Source organism: Polypterus senegalus, chromosome 2 (assembly GCF_016835505.1).
Source record: "Polypterus senegalus isolate Bchr_013 chromosome 2, ASM1683550v1, whole genome shotgun sequence".
Lineage (NCBI taxonomy): Eukaryota > Metazoa > Chordata > Cladistia > Polypteriformes > Polypteridae > Polypterus > Polypterus senegalus.
This window is the reverse complement of record NC_053155.1, coordinates 300,403,373-300,420,048: the sequence shown is the minus strand read 5'-3', so window position 1 is coordinate 300,420,048 and position 16,676 is coordinate 300,403,373. Positions and strand designations below refer to the sequence as shown.

At 39.2% G+C, this 16,676-nt stretch overlaps 1 protein-coding gene across 1 annotated transcript in view; it reads left to right on the top strand.

The window, feature by feature from the left end:
- The first annotated feature begins 437 nt into the window (after window positions 1-437).
- Window positions 438-16,676, top strand: part of mrps31 (mitochondrial ribosomal protein S31) — a 46,874-nt gene continuing 30,635 nt past the window's right edge. The window contains exons 1-2 of the mRNA XM_039745835.1: window positions 438-592; window positions 6,661-6,957. Of these exons, the coding sequence (XP_039601769.1) occupies window positions 543-592; window positions 6,661-6,957 (347 nt within the window). The 5' untranslated portion in view covers window positions 438-542. The remainder of the gene's footprint in view (window positions 593-6,660; window positions 6,958-16,676) is intronic.

Below are 16,676 nucleotides of genomic sequence, written 5' to 3'. Positions count from 1 at the left end.
TGGTAACCTTATGGTTTAAGGTCAAATTTCCAGACAGTCCAGACTCCACATTACACTACTTACATTTAAGGGTTCAGAGCCATTAGATCTGGTAAACAGAAAGGATAGAATGCACTCAAAAGTTCTGAGTCAGAACGGTGATGTGTGTGTTTTGAGTTGCATAGAAATGTGTTGCAGCCACCTGTTAATTGAAAATGCTGTCTAATTAAGATAAGATTCTTAATCATTCTGTATGTATGTAGCATTGTACAAAATAATCAAATGAACTAAAACGAACCAAATGTTTTTTTTAAGAAAAAAACGATGGTTAAGTATTTTTTTAATAAAGGTACCAATAAAGTTGTCACTTGAATTAATTTTCCAAAAGTGCCCCACAATATGCGGACCCTTTGTTCTACGCTGACTTTTTCAAGTCGAGAACTTAACTTGCTGCACCACCGGGGAGTGAGAGAGGGCGGTCTCTGAGTGTCTTCTTGCTGTGAACGCGGTGTGCGAAACTGCAGCTTATATTTAGTGTGGAGAGCATTCCGTGGTATACAGAAATGAAAGGATCATCAGTTTTAAAAATGTCCAGTCTGCGGAGGTTATGGAGGTAGAGTGCAGTTTTGATTTTCTCTAATTTAGTTTTAAGATGACATTTTGCAACCGTGCAACGCATGAGACTGTTAAGACATGTCAGTTTCTCTTACCCCTCCAAGGTTGAATATTTTGCTTTTCTTCATCAGTTTGGAAAGACGTGTTCATTTTGTAAAGGGTAATAGTTTTTTTCTTAGTCTATTAACGGCTTGCTTACCTCTTGCGTTATAAACCACTTCATTTGTCGAGTGACAATCACGCTGCATTTGCCAAATGCGGTCAGACCTGACGAAAGCACGATTTTTTTTTTATTGAATTCCATATGCAGTTCGACATACATGATTAGTACAGCTGTTTACATTCTGGAGAGAGGTTACCAGGTCATAATAACGTTTACGGCCGCTTCCGATTGACAGCTAAAGATCCGTATAGTGGCGCAAGAAAATATCCAGATACTCGATTTATATAATGTGACACAACGAGAAGCGCCCCTTCTAGGATTTGAGAGTGGAATATTAGGTGCATACCACCGAAAAGCAGTTTGGGGTGGCGGGACCCCTAGGAGATTTGAGAGTGATAGTTTAGGTGTGTAACATCTGTCGTGGAAAAAACTTTCCTTCGTCTTCAAAGAAGGCAGTCACTAAGCCCAGAGCTTATTTGCACAGCTCTGCACAAATATCTCAGTCCATGTGTAGTGAGCAATTCATTAAACAGTATTTGCTTTTATTCAGATTACTAGGGCCCACGATTTACCGCGGCAAGAAATGGTAAATTCCGCGGCATGTTTTTTTAAATGCAGTACCAGAACTCCATAAGACTAATTCGTAACCCAAGCAAAATAAATGCAATTTTTCTTATTCTTAATCCTTAATAATAATCAATCATAATTCGTAATACTAATCAAATAGGTATATCAAAGCGTTCACATCCGCACATTTTAATCCACAGATTTGCTTTAGGCAAACGATGCTGAAACACATGTAGGCATAATATTATTCTCAACAAACTATCAAATAATATTTCTAAAGTTATTGTTTATTTATTGTTGAAGAAAACGGCACAGTAAGCTCGTAGGTTTACTTGTGACAGAGAATATCACAGTGGTGACAACACTGATCCACATTTTGAGAAGGAACGTTCCACATCAACAGAAGAGATCGGCAACGCAATGTAAACTTTAGTAAGAGCTGCTAAGAGAGGCAGTCTGTCCTCTAAGGCACGCCAAAAAGCAGTGATATCAGTTGGAATTACTTCACGAGATGCTATGTCCAGATAAGTTTGCCATTCATCTGCAGCAGCCATCATTGTTGGCACTGATGGTGCATGATCAGCAAAATTCTTCAATAAGAGTGGTAGCTGTCATGGATCAAATATTCTCACAGATCTGAATAGGTCTATTGCCGGCTGTTTGGTTCTCACAGAATATTCTTCAAGTTTAGCAGCGTTGTGCTTTGCATCTTCACAGCTGCTGGTTGCAATTGGAAATCTGGACGATTTCAGGCAAGACAGTAAGTCAGACACTTTGGTGTAACCTCAAAAGAAGTCTGAGTGTTCATAATTGGCTGGCAGTGAACAGATACAAATTCAAGTTCAGCTCTCAGCTCGTTAAGTTTATCAGTACTTTGCAGCAACATGACAGCTTCTTTAACTGGACTGTAGCTCCACTGTGTTCGATTTCAGTAGCAATGAACGAGATTTTAATGAGATGATGCAGTAGGCTAAAGAAAGAACTTAAAGAAGTAATCAAAACTAATCATACTAATATCAGTATGCCTCAAATGGTGAGATTTCATTCAGATTCAGTATTTTTTTATGTATTTATGTGACTACCCAGGGCAGATACTCTTATATTCCATTAAACACTAAAACATGATCAGATTTCCAAAATAGACTCTACTACTCTTATCTGCTCCTTCATTTCCTAGCCAAAAAAATTTTGGGAGAGTTTTTGGGATACACAGCATAAACGGGGCCTGTGTCGAGAGGGTCCTGGTTTCTGGGCATTAAGCTGAAGGATGACCTGACCTGGAGCTCCAACACCAAAGAGCTGCTGAAGAAGGCATAGCAGAGATTGTATTTTCAGAGAATCCTCAGAAAGAACCATCTCCTCAAAAATCTGCTCCTTCCCTTTTTATCACTGTTCCATCGTGCTTACATACAGACTGTGTGTGTAGTACGGCAGCTGCACTTCCACAGGGTCGTCAGGACAGCGGAGAGAACAATTGGTTGTACCCTCCCCACTCTGAAACAAACCTACACCTCTGATGCCACAAAAAAGCAATAGACATTTCACAGGATTCATCACATCCCGGTCATTGCTTCTTCCAGCTATTGCCATCGGGCAAGAGGTACAGAGCAATGAAAACCAGGACAAACCACCTTAAAAACAGCTTTTATCCAAAAGCAATCATGGCCCTGAACTCAAATAATACTGCTCCATATCATTCTCCCATCTTACGTCAACCGGTGCAATTTGTATATATAACAAGTACAATTTGTATATTTTGTAAAGTACTTTTATAACTATTCAGTTTATTTTCTCTTTTCTTGTCTTTTTAACTCTTATGCCCGAGTCGACAGCACCTTCAATTTCATAGAGTCACTTTTACAAAGGAACAATCTGTCTATCTGTCTTTCAGCTGCCACAGTGGATCATCTTGTTCAGTATCTTCCCATTCTCTACATCTTGCTCTGTGACACCTATCATCTGCATGTCTTCTTTCACCACATCCGTAAACCTTGTCTTAGGCCTTCCTCCTGCCTGGCAGCTCCATTCTTAGCAACCTTCTCCCGATATACTCCGCATCACTCCTCTGCTCATGTCCAAACCAATGCAATCTCGCCTCTCTGACTTTGTCTCCCATCCATCCAACCTGTGCCAACCCTCTAATGTCCTCATTTCTAATCCTGTCCATCCTCATCATACCCAATACATATCTAACATATTTGACTCTGCCACCTCCAGCTCTGTCACCTGCTTTCTGGTCAGTGCCACTTTCTCCAACCCATATAACATAGGTGGTCTCACTACCATCCTGTGGACCTTCCCTTTCACACTTGCTGGTATCCATCTGTCACAAATCACTCCTGACACTCCAACCATTCCACTCTGCCTGCATCCTCTTCCTCACCTCTCTTCCACAATCTCCATTATTCTATACTGTTGATCCCAAGTATTTAAACTCATCCACCTTCACCAACTCCCTGCATCCTCATACTTGTGTGGCAGACGTGCTGACATCCAGGGCTCCTTAATCCTCCGGGCACCCCCTTGTGGTGATTTTATTAGTGAGGGATCTGTGCCCTCATTTTTTTAAACATGCTACGGTGCGTCCCTGTCTAAAAAAGGCAGTATTAGATCCTGGAGTTTTAGCCAATTTTCGCCCGATTTCCCAACTGCCATTTCTGGCTAATATTTTAGAAAGTATTATTTATAATCAATTGGTTGATCACCTTAACTCCAATAATTTATTTGAGATCCACCAATCTGGTTTTAGGCGTTATCATGGTGTTGAGACGGCCCTCCTTAAAGTATTCAGTGACATCTCTATTATTACTGACTCAGGTGGCGCTGCAGTCCTTGTCCTCCTTGACCTGACCACTGCCTTTGACACTATTGACCATGAGATATTGCTGATGCAGCTTGAACATCTTGTTGGGTTTAAAGGGGCTGCTCTTAACTGGTTCAGGTCATATTTAACTGGTAGACACTTTTCAGTGACTTTAAATTCTTCTTTTTCGTCTGTTGCTCCTCTTAAATGTTCTGTTCCTCAGGGATCCATTTTGGGTCCTATTTTATTCTCTATATACCTTCACCCTATTGGAGCGATTTTTAGGAAATTTAACTTTTCTTTACACTGCTATGCTGATGATACACAGGTTTATATTCCTGTCTGCAACTCTGCAATAAATCAACTGCACAACTGTCTTTCTGAACTAAGATCCTGGATATCTAATACGTTTCTTGATCTGAATCAAAATAAATCGGAGGTGCTTATAGTAGGTCCATCAGCTAAAGCCCAAATTGGTCTTGGACTTTTCGGCTCTTTCTCTATCTTTTGCAAACCTCAAGTCTGCAGTCTTGGTGTTATCTTTGACAGTAACCTCTCTTTTGAGAAACAGGTTAATTCTGTAGTCAGGAGTTGCTTTTTCCAGCTTTGTCTATTAGGTAAGATCAAGTCTTTATCTTCTAGGGATCTTGAGAAAGCTACTCATGCTTTTATCTTCTCGCGCCTTGATTACTGCAACTCGCTGTATTCTGGGATTAGCAAATCCCTGATACGCAGTTTACAGTTGGTCCAGAATGCTGCCGCCCGCTTCCTGGTTGGGGCAAGAAAGTCTGACTGTGTTTCTCCAGTATTCGCTTCTTTACACTGGCTCCCTGTCAGTTTTCGAATTGATTTTAAAATCTTATTGCTAGTTTTTAAATCTTTACATGGGATTGCTCCTGCCTATTTATCTGAATTGTGTGCTTTACACCAGCCATCTAGAGTGCTTAGATCTTCTGGTCAGCTGTCTCTTGTTGTCCCTCGTACTAAGTGTAAAACTAAGCGGGGCAGAGCGTTTACAGCTGTGGAACTCTTTACCTCATCACATAAAGGAGTTGTCTACAATTGAACTGTTCAAAACGAGATTAAAGACTCATTTCTATTCACTTGCATTCCGTGACCTTCAGTAATACTGATGGTTTCCCCATTGTGATTATGTAACTTTACTTCTATTTATTATTTATTTTATTTATGTTCTTATATTTTATTTCTATTCATGTTATTTGTATGTTTTCTTTTATTCTATTATTGTAAAGCATTTTGGCCACAGCATTCCTATGTTGTTTTAAATGTGCAATATAAATAAATTGACATTGACATTGGGTGGCCACGGGCCCCAACAGAGTTGAGCTTCCATGCTCGGTTCCCGTGGCCCTCATATAGACCTGGGTGGCTGACCTCTCGTGGCCCAGGGGAGGTATAATCCCTCTCCCGGTCCTTCCAGGTGTCCCAACCGGACATAAGCCCCCATCTGACTGCCACAATATACCACACAGAATATCGTGCATAAACCCAGTCCTTTTCTCTACCGTTCAGCCGCTGCCTCCACTCCTCCTTGTAAGCTACGTCCTCTTCCACCCGACTCTGGCTCCTTGAGTGGTGGCTGCAGGCACCTTTTATAGCCCACCCAGATCTGCTTCAGGTGGTAATTAGCCTAATTAGACTGCACTTCTGGGTATGGCTGCATCACAGCCCAGACGGGCTTGTTAAGTCGTTCCGCACCCCCTGGCAGTAGCCACAGAGCCCAAAAGGCATGAGCTCCAGTGTTCCACATTTGTGGCCCCGATACCACCCAGGGAGGTTGCTCTTTGCGCCCAGGGAAAGATAGTGCCCCTCTCCTGGTACGTCCTTCTTCCAGGCGTCCCGGTGGGACAAGATCCCCGGTCGTCTGCCACAGTTGCATGTAATTGTTACTATTTACCAGCCAAATAAAGAATAATACCGTAACAAGCATCGAGTTGGAAGGACCAAGACGCACAAACACACGCACATTGAGTGAGAGTACAAACCACTTATGTAGGCTAAAATTGCTAACAGCAGTGTATATCACCAGAAGGACACAAAAGTGCTAGTAAGGGGGAACCAGAAAGGAGCTAAAAGAGTAATGATAGTATTACAGGGTATTACTGTAAGGAAGAAATAAAGAAGTAGAGTTAAATTGTGTAGTCTTAAACAGACTAAGATTAAAACTTGACAGAACCGTTTAACATCATAAAACAGTTAGGTAGGGTGGGTGTCAGCTGTTGCTTTTATACCTACTTCATTGACAGTTTAGAACAAAGTTATATACTGGCTAAGAGTTGATTTCATATAAAGATTAGAAAGTGCCATTCATATGGCGAAAGAAAATGTTGATGTTTTGAGTAAGGTTTAGAGCCATAGGGACCACACAACACTAATGTGAAAATGTTAGTTGAATATAAAATGACAAGCTGTCTAAATTTCCTGTTTTATTATTTATGCACTGGTAGTATATTACTAAAAACCATTGCCAACTGAAACGTTAACTTTATTTTTTTATGCATTTATGTTTTAGAGCTTCTGTGCACTGTCATCGTACTTTCAGTGCAAGCACAGCTATAATGCAGGCAAAGAAACATACTCCATCCAAAGATAACGAGGAGAACGGCGACCCCAAAGCCAAGCCACAGGAGTCAGGAAAAGAAAAGTTACTGGACCTTCTGGGATCAATGAAAGTGGAAGTGACATCTAAAAGAAAGCTGCAATCTCTTAAAGGGCAAATAAGCAAAGACCAAAAAAGAATCTCGGTTGAAAGCTTAGAGAGTGCAACCAGTATGTTCCAGGAAGCCGCCTCAGAAAATAAGGATCCCAAGTAAGTAAACTGTTGTGCTTGAAACATGAAAAAAATGTACTTTTCAATCAACAGTGTTTAGACATACTGTAAATCATTTTCAATTTTATCTTCATTTCAACTTGTAAGAAGGTACCAACTCCATTTAATGCAGTAGTTCTCCTGTATGTACATGAAAGTACTTTCTGTTACCAAAGCATGTTTATTCTGTCTACATAAAATTTCTGGTGCCTGCTATACTGTATGTGTGTAGTCAAAAATTGTAAATATCTTGTTCACATGGTAAAGACTTTGTTACAACATATAAAAGTATTTTAATTGGTAAACTTTTCAGTTGACCAATGAATCCCATACTCAAGGATGCTAAAGAAGTGGAGGAAAAGTGTATTCAAGATGAAATACAGGAACCACTTCTTCACACAGAGCACTGTAGGAACTTGCAGCGCACCACTGAGCTGTGCACACTAAGGTGATCAGCTAACCAGACAGACCTGATGAAGTGAATGACCTCCACTTGTTTGTCAGACAACTTCATTCATTATAAAAACTAATCAATGGGTCTGGAAAATCCTACAACGCAAGATGTAAACAGTTAAATTCTGCTCTGTATGTACCTTTCATAAGTAATTACTTGTTTTGTGGAACCATCATTTAAGTACTGTATATGTAAAACATGTAAATTAGAAATAAGGCCAATAAATCAAAAAGAGATATGTGATTTTAAATTATATTTTGCATAAACTGGTGGATTTAGCCACCTTGTATGTTTTTTTTATTTTAGTCAAATTGTAATTTTTTTTCCTCCACAGTTCTTACAAATGATTCTAAAAATTACTCTGTGTAGTTCACATGCAATTAACACAAACTTGGTAATGTTTAATTATATTCAAGATGTTTTTTCTAGCGTCACATCATGGTAGAGTGGTTAAAATCATGGATTTAGCGTGTCAGGTTTGATGCCTGCGCCAAGTTGTTGTTTGCATGTACTTTGTTAGTGTCTTCTCACTGTACTTGTGAAGTCACTCTGGGTTAACTGTCTTGTACATCTGTTTATTTGGTTTTGAGTTCTGGTTTTGTCCTTCAATAAGTGGGAATCAAAAGGAGGAAGGATTCATTAGACATGGTAACTTTTTCCAAACCTCCAGGATTTGTGTTTCTTAACCCACTACAGCTTTACCACCCTATTATTCTGTACTCTCTTACCTCACTAGCAAGAAGGTGGAACAAGATGTCTTTCTGATATGCCTCTTTTGCCACCAGTATTGGACTTGGCACTTAAGTGACTGATTTTCGTTCATTTGTTACTCCACAAAATTTGTATCTACCTTTTGTCAGTGGTCATCTGTTTCTGATCTTAGAGCTGCTGATTGCTTGATGATTTTTGGCAAAGGTACATTTTTGATAAAACAGTGACACACTTGCATATTAAATAACAGCATTTGGTTAAAACAGTAACAGGCCAGTGCTGAAGAGATTGGCCCATCCACCTCTCCATCTATTGTTCTGTAGTAATGTAGTTCTAGATCAGGCTAGTTAGGAGTTAGGGGCTATCACTAGTAGAAACAAGTTGGTGATGGGACATCAGTGCATCACCAAGTATATTGAACACTGGTACATATAGATCAAAGGAGTTCAGAAATGGCAGTAATAATGATAATAATTCTTTGCATTTATATAGCGCTTTTCTCACTACTAAAAGCGCTCGGCAATTGCGGGTTAAGGGCCTTGCTCAAGGGCAGACCTGCATGTGTTTCTTTGGACTTTGGGATAGAAACTTAAATATCCAGAAGATAGTAAAATACAGTGGAAAACGGCAAAACGAATTCTCCTAGGAGAGAGATGGCCAGGGTAGTTCTTCAATTCAATTACCTGACAGTTTTTTCTCTGACGATTTCAATAGTTTTTAGGACCCCCGGCTTTTTACAGCACAGGCTTACACAGTATGTGATCATTTAACTGCTACCTTTTAGAAGCAATGCTACCAAATGCAGTGGAACCTCGGTTCACGACCATAATTCGTTCCAAAGCACTGGTCGTGAACCAAAGCAATTTCCCCCATAGGATTGTATGTAAATACAATTAATCCATTCCAGACCGTACAAATTGTATGTAAATATATATTTTTTTAGTTTTTAAGCACAAATATAGTTAAATACACCATAGAATGCACAGCGTAATAGTAAACTAAATGTAAAAACATTGAATAACACTGAGAAAACCTTGAACAACAGAGAAAATTAACACTGCAATAGTTTGCTCTATAGTGCTAAAAACCCTTTTTTTTTTTTTTGAGTTTTAAGCACAGGGAAAAAAAATGAACATTTGAAAAATCAGTAATTTAATAAACCACCAAGAAAAGTAACATTGCCACAATGCACGCTATGAACCGATCGCTGTAAACAAAACTGAAAATAAAAACAAGCCTTTTCTATCTTATGTGCCCAGCCCTCCCTCTCTCGCTTGTTCGCTCTCTCTGTCGTGTGTGCGTGTGTCTCTCTCACGCACCTGTGTGTGTGTCTCTCTTTCGAGAGCCTGGAGTGCCTGTGTGTGCCTCTGTCTCGCGCACCTGTGTGTGTGTGTCGTGCTCCCTCTGTCTTGCTCGTTCACTCGCTGCACAGGAAATGCACAGGGAGAGACAGAACATGTACAAACCGAAAGGGAAACTGGCTTGTTCGTATACCAAGTGTGTAGTCTTGAACCAAGGCAAACGTTTTGGTCGTAAACCGATTTGTACATGTACGAAGACGTTCGTGAACCGAGGTAAATAGGTGGAAACCTGTCGGTGGGGGTGGACAAATTGTAAATGCATATGGTAGTCTGCTGGGCTTCCACCTTTGCAAACCTGCTACTCCGGGTAGCCCAGCTTTATACATGGAGTGGAGAGTTACCTGCATCTTCTTACAGCAACATTTACTTGTAAAGGTTTGTTGTACACAACTACATCACGCTCTTCTACCACAACATAAATGCAATCGGCATCTTGATAGGGAACATTTTCGCAAATAGATGATTTTAAAGTATTATGTCATGCTAATGTGTGATTTTTTTAAAATTTTTTTTTAAAACAATACACAACTATTTTTTTCAAAAATGAACTGAAATACAGCTAACATTCCCAAATGTTATTTTCAGACCTAACCTAATTCAGGTCCCACCAATTAGTTTCTCTGTCAATAATTATCATCCATTTGACTTTCTGGGTTATTCTGAGGTATAATATGTCCATTAGTTGACCACCACCAGTAATCTGTGTATATGGTTGCATTTAAAAAATTGTCCTGCTTGGACCATTAAGAGGGTGCTTAGGTTCTTTAAAGGTTAAGATTAGGCCTGATACAGCATGCTCGCCCTCTGCAGTTTTTGGGATACTAGTAGGGAGCATGTTCACAACCTTCAGAAAACCTGTTAGTTGCCCAAAACACACATCAGCTAATGGTAAGTATCTTATTTATTTGTTTATTTTTTTAAGATTCCTGTCATACTCCTCCTTTAGCTGCATAAGGCAATATCTGTTTGTAATGGAGTATAGCCTTCTGATGTCCAACAGTTAATGTCCATTTCCTAAGGCTGAACACTTGAAAGACTTACAGTAGCATTGTTGGAACATTCAAGCCATCAAATATGATCAACAAACTGCTAAATATATTAGGTCATTTTCTTAGCTGAAGTAAGCCTTGTCAGTTAGTTCCTGCTGCATTAGTATACATTTTTCCAACCCTTCATGAAATAACTCCACACATCATCGGCATTTGTTAGATAGTCCAGACTGACTAGTAGACAGTCTAATGTTACTGCGCCTTCTGACCTTTTCAATCCTAAAGTAACTTTTTTCTGAAAACAGTGGACTGCTTTTGTATGTGTTTTTGGATGCTCTCTGCATACAGCACGGTACATTCGTAGACTTGGTTATGATGTTGTCCCCTAACTGCAGTCATCCCTACTTTGTGGAATATTTTCCATAATTAATCTGCTGAAAAAGTCAGTCAGTCATTGTCCAACCCGCTATATTCTAACACAGAGTTCACGGGGGTCCACTGGAGCCAATCCCAGCCAGCACAGGGCGCTAAAAAAGTTCTTCCAGTATTTGAAAAATTCTTTTTTTTTATTTGTGTCAGAATGCTGCTTGTAATTAGATTCCTATTACTTATAGCTGGTATTGTTGCAGTAGTGAAACAGTTTGCTTTATCCTCTCTTCTCCTCCTTTTTTTTAATCCATACCAAAGTATGCTTTAATTATTACTTACAGTATATTGTAGTACAAAATGAGAGGTTGCGATTAACCTTTGCCATTCTTGCCCTCACTGCTCCATTTGCTTTACAGCTAATGCTATTTCTTCTGTCGCTTGCCATATAGACGTGCTGCACAATTTCACCAAATTGCTAACTGGTGTGTCTGTGTGTGTGGAGACCCATTAACCAAAAGCGAGAGTGAGTATAATATTCTCGTAACTGGGTGACCAACATAATAAAGAGTTGCACTTCAGATATTTTTACTTCTTTGCACGTTGATGACCTGTTATGACATATTCAGCCCTTCATTCATCATTCTGGCAGCCATGTAACCAGCCTCTCCTTGAAATTCACCATTTTGGGGTACGTGGCATTGCGCTTGCATCACTGCACAGTTAGAAAAAATGACAATGACCTATTGCCACATCTGAAGTAATTTTTGCTCTGCTGCCCTCGCAACTAGCATGGCTGGGTCAAGTATAAACCAGGCTTTAAAAGGTGGTTACAACAGTCTGGCTATAAGTAGCTGTCTTTATATGCAACACCAAAGTTGTGTATATGAAGAATTGGGTCTTTTTTTTTACCAAATTGTTTTTGATTAGGAAAATATTACATGGACCAAAGATCCACTAGGCTTTGCAAGTTTGTAGTTTGGTTGTTCGGTATTCCTGATTGTCTAGACTACTGATTTGTCTGTCACTGATGCAGACTCCACACAAGTCACTGCAGCTGTAAAATAACATTGTAAAATTTGGTCAATTCTATGGAGGTTGGGTGTCCTCATACTAGAGGGTGCAAGTTCATCACTGGGTGCACACACCCACACTTAATATGGGGCCAAGTTAGAATTACCAATTCTTCTAACACACGTTTTTGGCAGTTTTGGGGAAAAACCTGAGCACCATAAGAAAAACCAATACAGACACAGAAAGGAGCAGGATATTTGAAGCAGCAGTTTTAATTAGTACATCACCAAGCTACCCTTACAAAAACTATAGGAAGTTTTAAAACAGCCTCTTTTTTTCCTTTTCTCATTGAATTGAATTAAACATGACATTTTTACATTCATGGTTTAACTTCACATAATTCTAGGTGGTAGTCATGAATACCCATTCTGTTTTTATGTAATATAATGATAACCTGGTGGTGGTAGTTTTCTTCATTAGTACCCATTAGTTTACATGGTGTCAATTAATTAATCCTAACTGTAGATTTCCTGGATGTTAAAACAGATCCTTAAGGATATTTTTATTCTCTCTATGCCGTCAACTAAGCAAGCTAAAAAATATAAGAAACTCAATTTCAAACTGTTCTACATTAGAGAAAGAATGCCTTTTTGCCCTTTTGCCATCGCTGTACTTTGTATATGTACACGGGATGCTTTGCAGTCTACTTGTGACTTTATGCTGTAGGAAGATAAGTAAATAAATCAAGATAAATAACATTCAATCTAGCTCTTATATGCAAAGTACAATGATGGCAGCTTCCACCTGCAGCTATAGACTCTTTAGTACGTGGGCGACTCTCCACTCTAGTGTTTAGATCTGGACAGTGTATGTGCCCAAAAAAGAAGTCTGGTGCATTCTTGCACCATTGCTTGCGTACTAAAGTGTCAGCATACACTTTTTGTGGCATTACACATGTACTTTTTGAGCATGCCCGTGTCGACCAAACACAGGAAGCTCTGCAGTCTACTTGTGACTTTACGCTGTAGACACTAATTAAATAAATCAAGGTAAATAACATTCGATCTGGCTTTTATATACAAAGTACAGTGACGGCAAAAGTGTGATGTGCATTCTTTCTCTGATGTAGAATCCTCTTCATTATCTGAGTTCACCTCTGCCATAGCGCGTCTTTACGTGAAAACAGCAGTGTCAGATCGGGGGAGTGGGAATGTAACTGGGAGAATAAAACTGAATAAAAACCATAAAAAGTACCATACATGTACACCAGCTGTTACAGACTCAAATGTATGTTTTTATTCCAAAATAGTAAGACTAAGAGCAGTTCACTTCTCAAAACGGACTTGTGCAGGATTGAACTCGTGACCCTTTGATTACCAGTCAGCAGTTCTTACCATTACACCACCCAAAGCAGTTGTGTTAAAGACGTGTCAATGTCGCATTCTAACACAGGTTCTTTTTCTGCAGTAATACTCTTGAATAAAAGACACTTGGTTTTGTTTTACTTGCACTTTTTTGTGAAAGTGTTTATTTGATATTTGGACTTCAGGTTTCACACATTATACACTTCATGTCTACATTTTGTTAATTATTACTAAAACATGAAAAACATTTCTTTTTTAACAATGTGTTTACATAGATTGTTGTAGACACAGAACACACATGAAATTCATGTGTTCCAAAAAAAGATATAGTGTTTAGTCTAGTCTATACAACTCTAAGCAACTGACACACAGGTAAACGGACTTGAGCTGAGAAAACTTTGTGCGACGGTGGGGGGATGTGATAGCAGGCTGCTTGCTGCTTATCGACACATTTAGAAGACAAAAGACGCTGACAGAGAAGTGCGAAGGGATTTAAGGTGGGACGGATTTACAAGTTTTTTTGTAGGCTTTGGTAATTCTAGTGTTAATAACAAAACAATGCTGATAGTCAGTAAAATCTTTTTAGGTGTCATAGACACAGAATCAAACATTGCTTTGGGATATTATATCAGAAAATCAAAAAACAAAACTTGTGGTTGCAAATGTGTATTTTTATTTTTTATAATATTTCAATTTATATGATGCATTAGAAAAGTCAGTTATTTAGTTAAAATTTGCCAAGAGTCAGATGTTCAAGAATCTGCTCATTCAAATGATCTGCTCCACCTACTACCAGGGCACTGATTTGGATAACACTAGAATTACCAGAGCTTACGAGAAAACTCATAAATCCGACCCACCTTAAATCCGTTTGCACCTCTCCGTCAGCGTCTTTTGTCCTGTAAATGTGCCGATTAAGACCAGCAGCAAACAGCCTGCTATTCCATCCCCCCACTGAATTAGAACGTGCACAAACTTCTCCCAGCTCATGCCTTGTTTGATTATCTGGGAATGAACTGCTGGAGTTTTAGAGTGGAAATAATAGATCATTATTTGGAACACATGCATTTCATGTGTGTTCTGTTTCTACAGTAATCTGTGTAAACACATTGTTAAAGCAGAAACTCTTTCATATTTTAGTAATAAATGTTACAAAATGTAGGCATAAACTACAGAATGTGTGAAGCCTGAAGTCCAAAGATCAAATAAAAACTTTCACAAAAGGTTCAAACACGATGCAACAGCTTCTGTAGTGTAGCGGTAAGATTTGCTGACTTGTAGTGAAGAGGCCACCGGTTCGATCCCCACTGCCTCCTATATTTGCCGTTTTCAGTAGTGAGCTGCTCTTATTGTTAATATTATACAATACACACATTTGGTTTGTGTCTGTAACGGACCGTTTACATTTATAGTACTGTACTTGTAAAAGTTACCTTTTTTTTTTCCACTTTTATTCTCTCACTCACAATCACGATACATACTACCGCCCATCCACCCAGGGATCTGACACTGTTCGTTTTTATTTGAAACTGGGAATAACTGTAGATGTGAGTGGTGTTTTGAGGCAATGGAACTGGACATTCTCTGATCTGGAGTGATAAAAGCTGACACACAAACGCTGGTGAATTTGCCTCCTTCGTATCTTACCGTCACTTTATTTATTTATTTATTTATTTTATTTAGTTTTATTGAGTCTTCCTGCTCACGCAGAATTAGTATGCACCTTACGGTTTATGATGTCGATGTTGCATCCTCCTTTTCTTTTTCCATCGCCTTTTCTAGTAAGATCCGACGACGAAGTTCCTGAGCATTGAGCAGTTAGCCACTCTCCTTTTCACAGTGGCCCCCATGCATGCCATGCACAGTACATGTGCGTTGATCCTGCTGCACAGAGTAAGATCACGCCTTCTGGTGCATGATGTTGATACAGCACAGAGAAAAAAATTCTGCAGGAACCTCGCATGTTGAATTGAACCCAACTTAATATTTTGCAGCATCTGACTTAATTTTCATACCATGGGTGGGACTGGGTAGGACTACATTGGAATTGTACTTAAAGTAGACAGGAGTAAGATGAAAACCTTTAGCATATCAAAACTATTGAAATTGACTCACCACATGACTGTCGTTATTGAGCAGTTTAAAATATAAATTGATATGATTTTATTATGCAGTCCTATTTATAACTCTGTTTTTACTGGTTAAAGTTACCCTTTGGTATCAGAAATTAAATTTTAGATAATTTGACTCAAACACTTAAATATGTGTAAAACTAACCTTGATTAGTCAAAATGTAATTACATACATCCCTGAATCAGACCTCCACAGAAGGTCCTCCGTGTTTAGTAGCCAAAACCAAAATACAAATAACTCCAGTTTGAAATCTAACCAGGTAAAATGTACAGAATTGGAATATAGCTTATGAAAAATGATTTAGCACAAATAAAATGGGAATCATCACAAGACGTTAAAATGTTAGCACCACCCACCATACAGGTGCTCATTTTACTTTAACTTTAAAGATGTTGATCCAATTCAATTCCAATTAATTGTAAGTCCTGCAAAAATGAATGCCATCTCTTAAATAAAACATTTGTTCATCTAGATGTGTATTTGCTGTGTTTCACAGAATGAACTAGTACATTTTTCATCCAACTAGATACCCAGAATTTCATTTTATATTCTTGCCCTGTATTAGCCCTGTCAACTTTGAATGAAGATATACTCTGGAGAGGAGAGGAATGAAGATCAGTAGGAACAAGGCAGAATACATGTGTGTGAATGAGAGGGAAGTCCGTGGAATGGTGAGGATGCAAGAAGTAGAGTTGGCGAAGGTGGATGAGATTAAATACTTGGGATCAACAGTACAGAGTAATGGGGATTGTGAAAGAGAGGTGAAAAAGTACAGGCAAGATGGAATGGGTGGAGAAGAGTGTCAGGAGTGATTTGTGACAGACGGGTACCAGCAAGTGTGAAAGGGAAGGTCTACATGACGGTAGTGAGACCAGCTTTGTTATATGTAGTTGGAGATGGTGGCACTGACCAGAAAGCAGGAGACAGAGCTGCAGGTGGCAGAGTTAAAGATGCTAAGATTTGCATTGGGTGTGACGAGGATGGATAAAATTAGAAATGAGGACATTAGAAGGTCAGCTCAAGTTGGACGGTTGGAGAGGTGAGATTGCATTGGTTCGGACATATGCAGAGGAGAGATGCTGAGTATATTGGGAGAAGGATATTAAAGACAGAGCTCCTAGGTAACAGAAAAAGATGAAGGCCAAAGAGAAGGTTTATGGATGTGGTAAGAGAGGACATGCAGGTAATGGGTGTAACAGAACAAGATGCGGAGGACAAGAAGATATGGTAAAAGATGATCTGCTCTAGCATCCCCTAATGAAAGCAGCTGAAAGATGAAGATTAGGCTCAATAGATATACTAAAAATGGCTGATGTTTTGAAAGTAT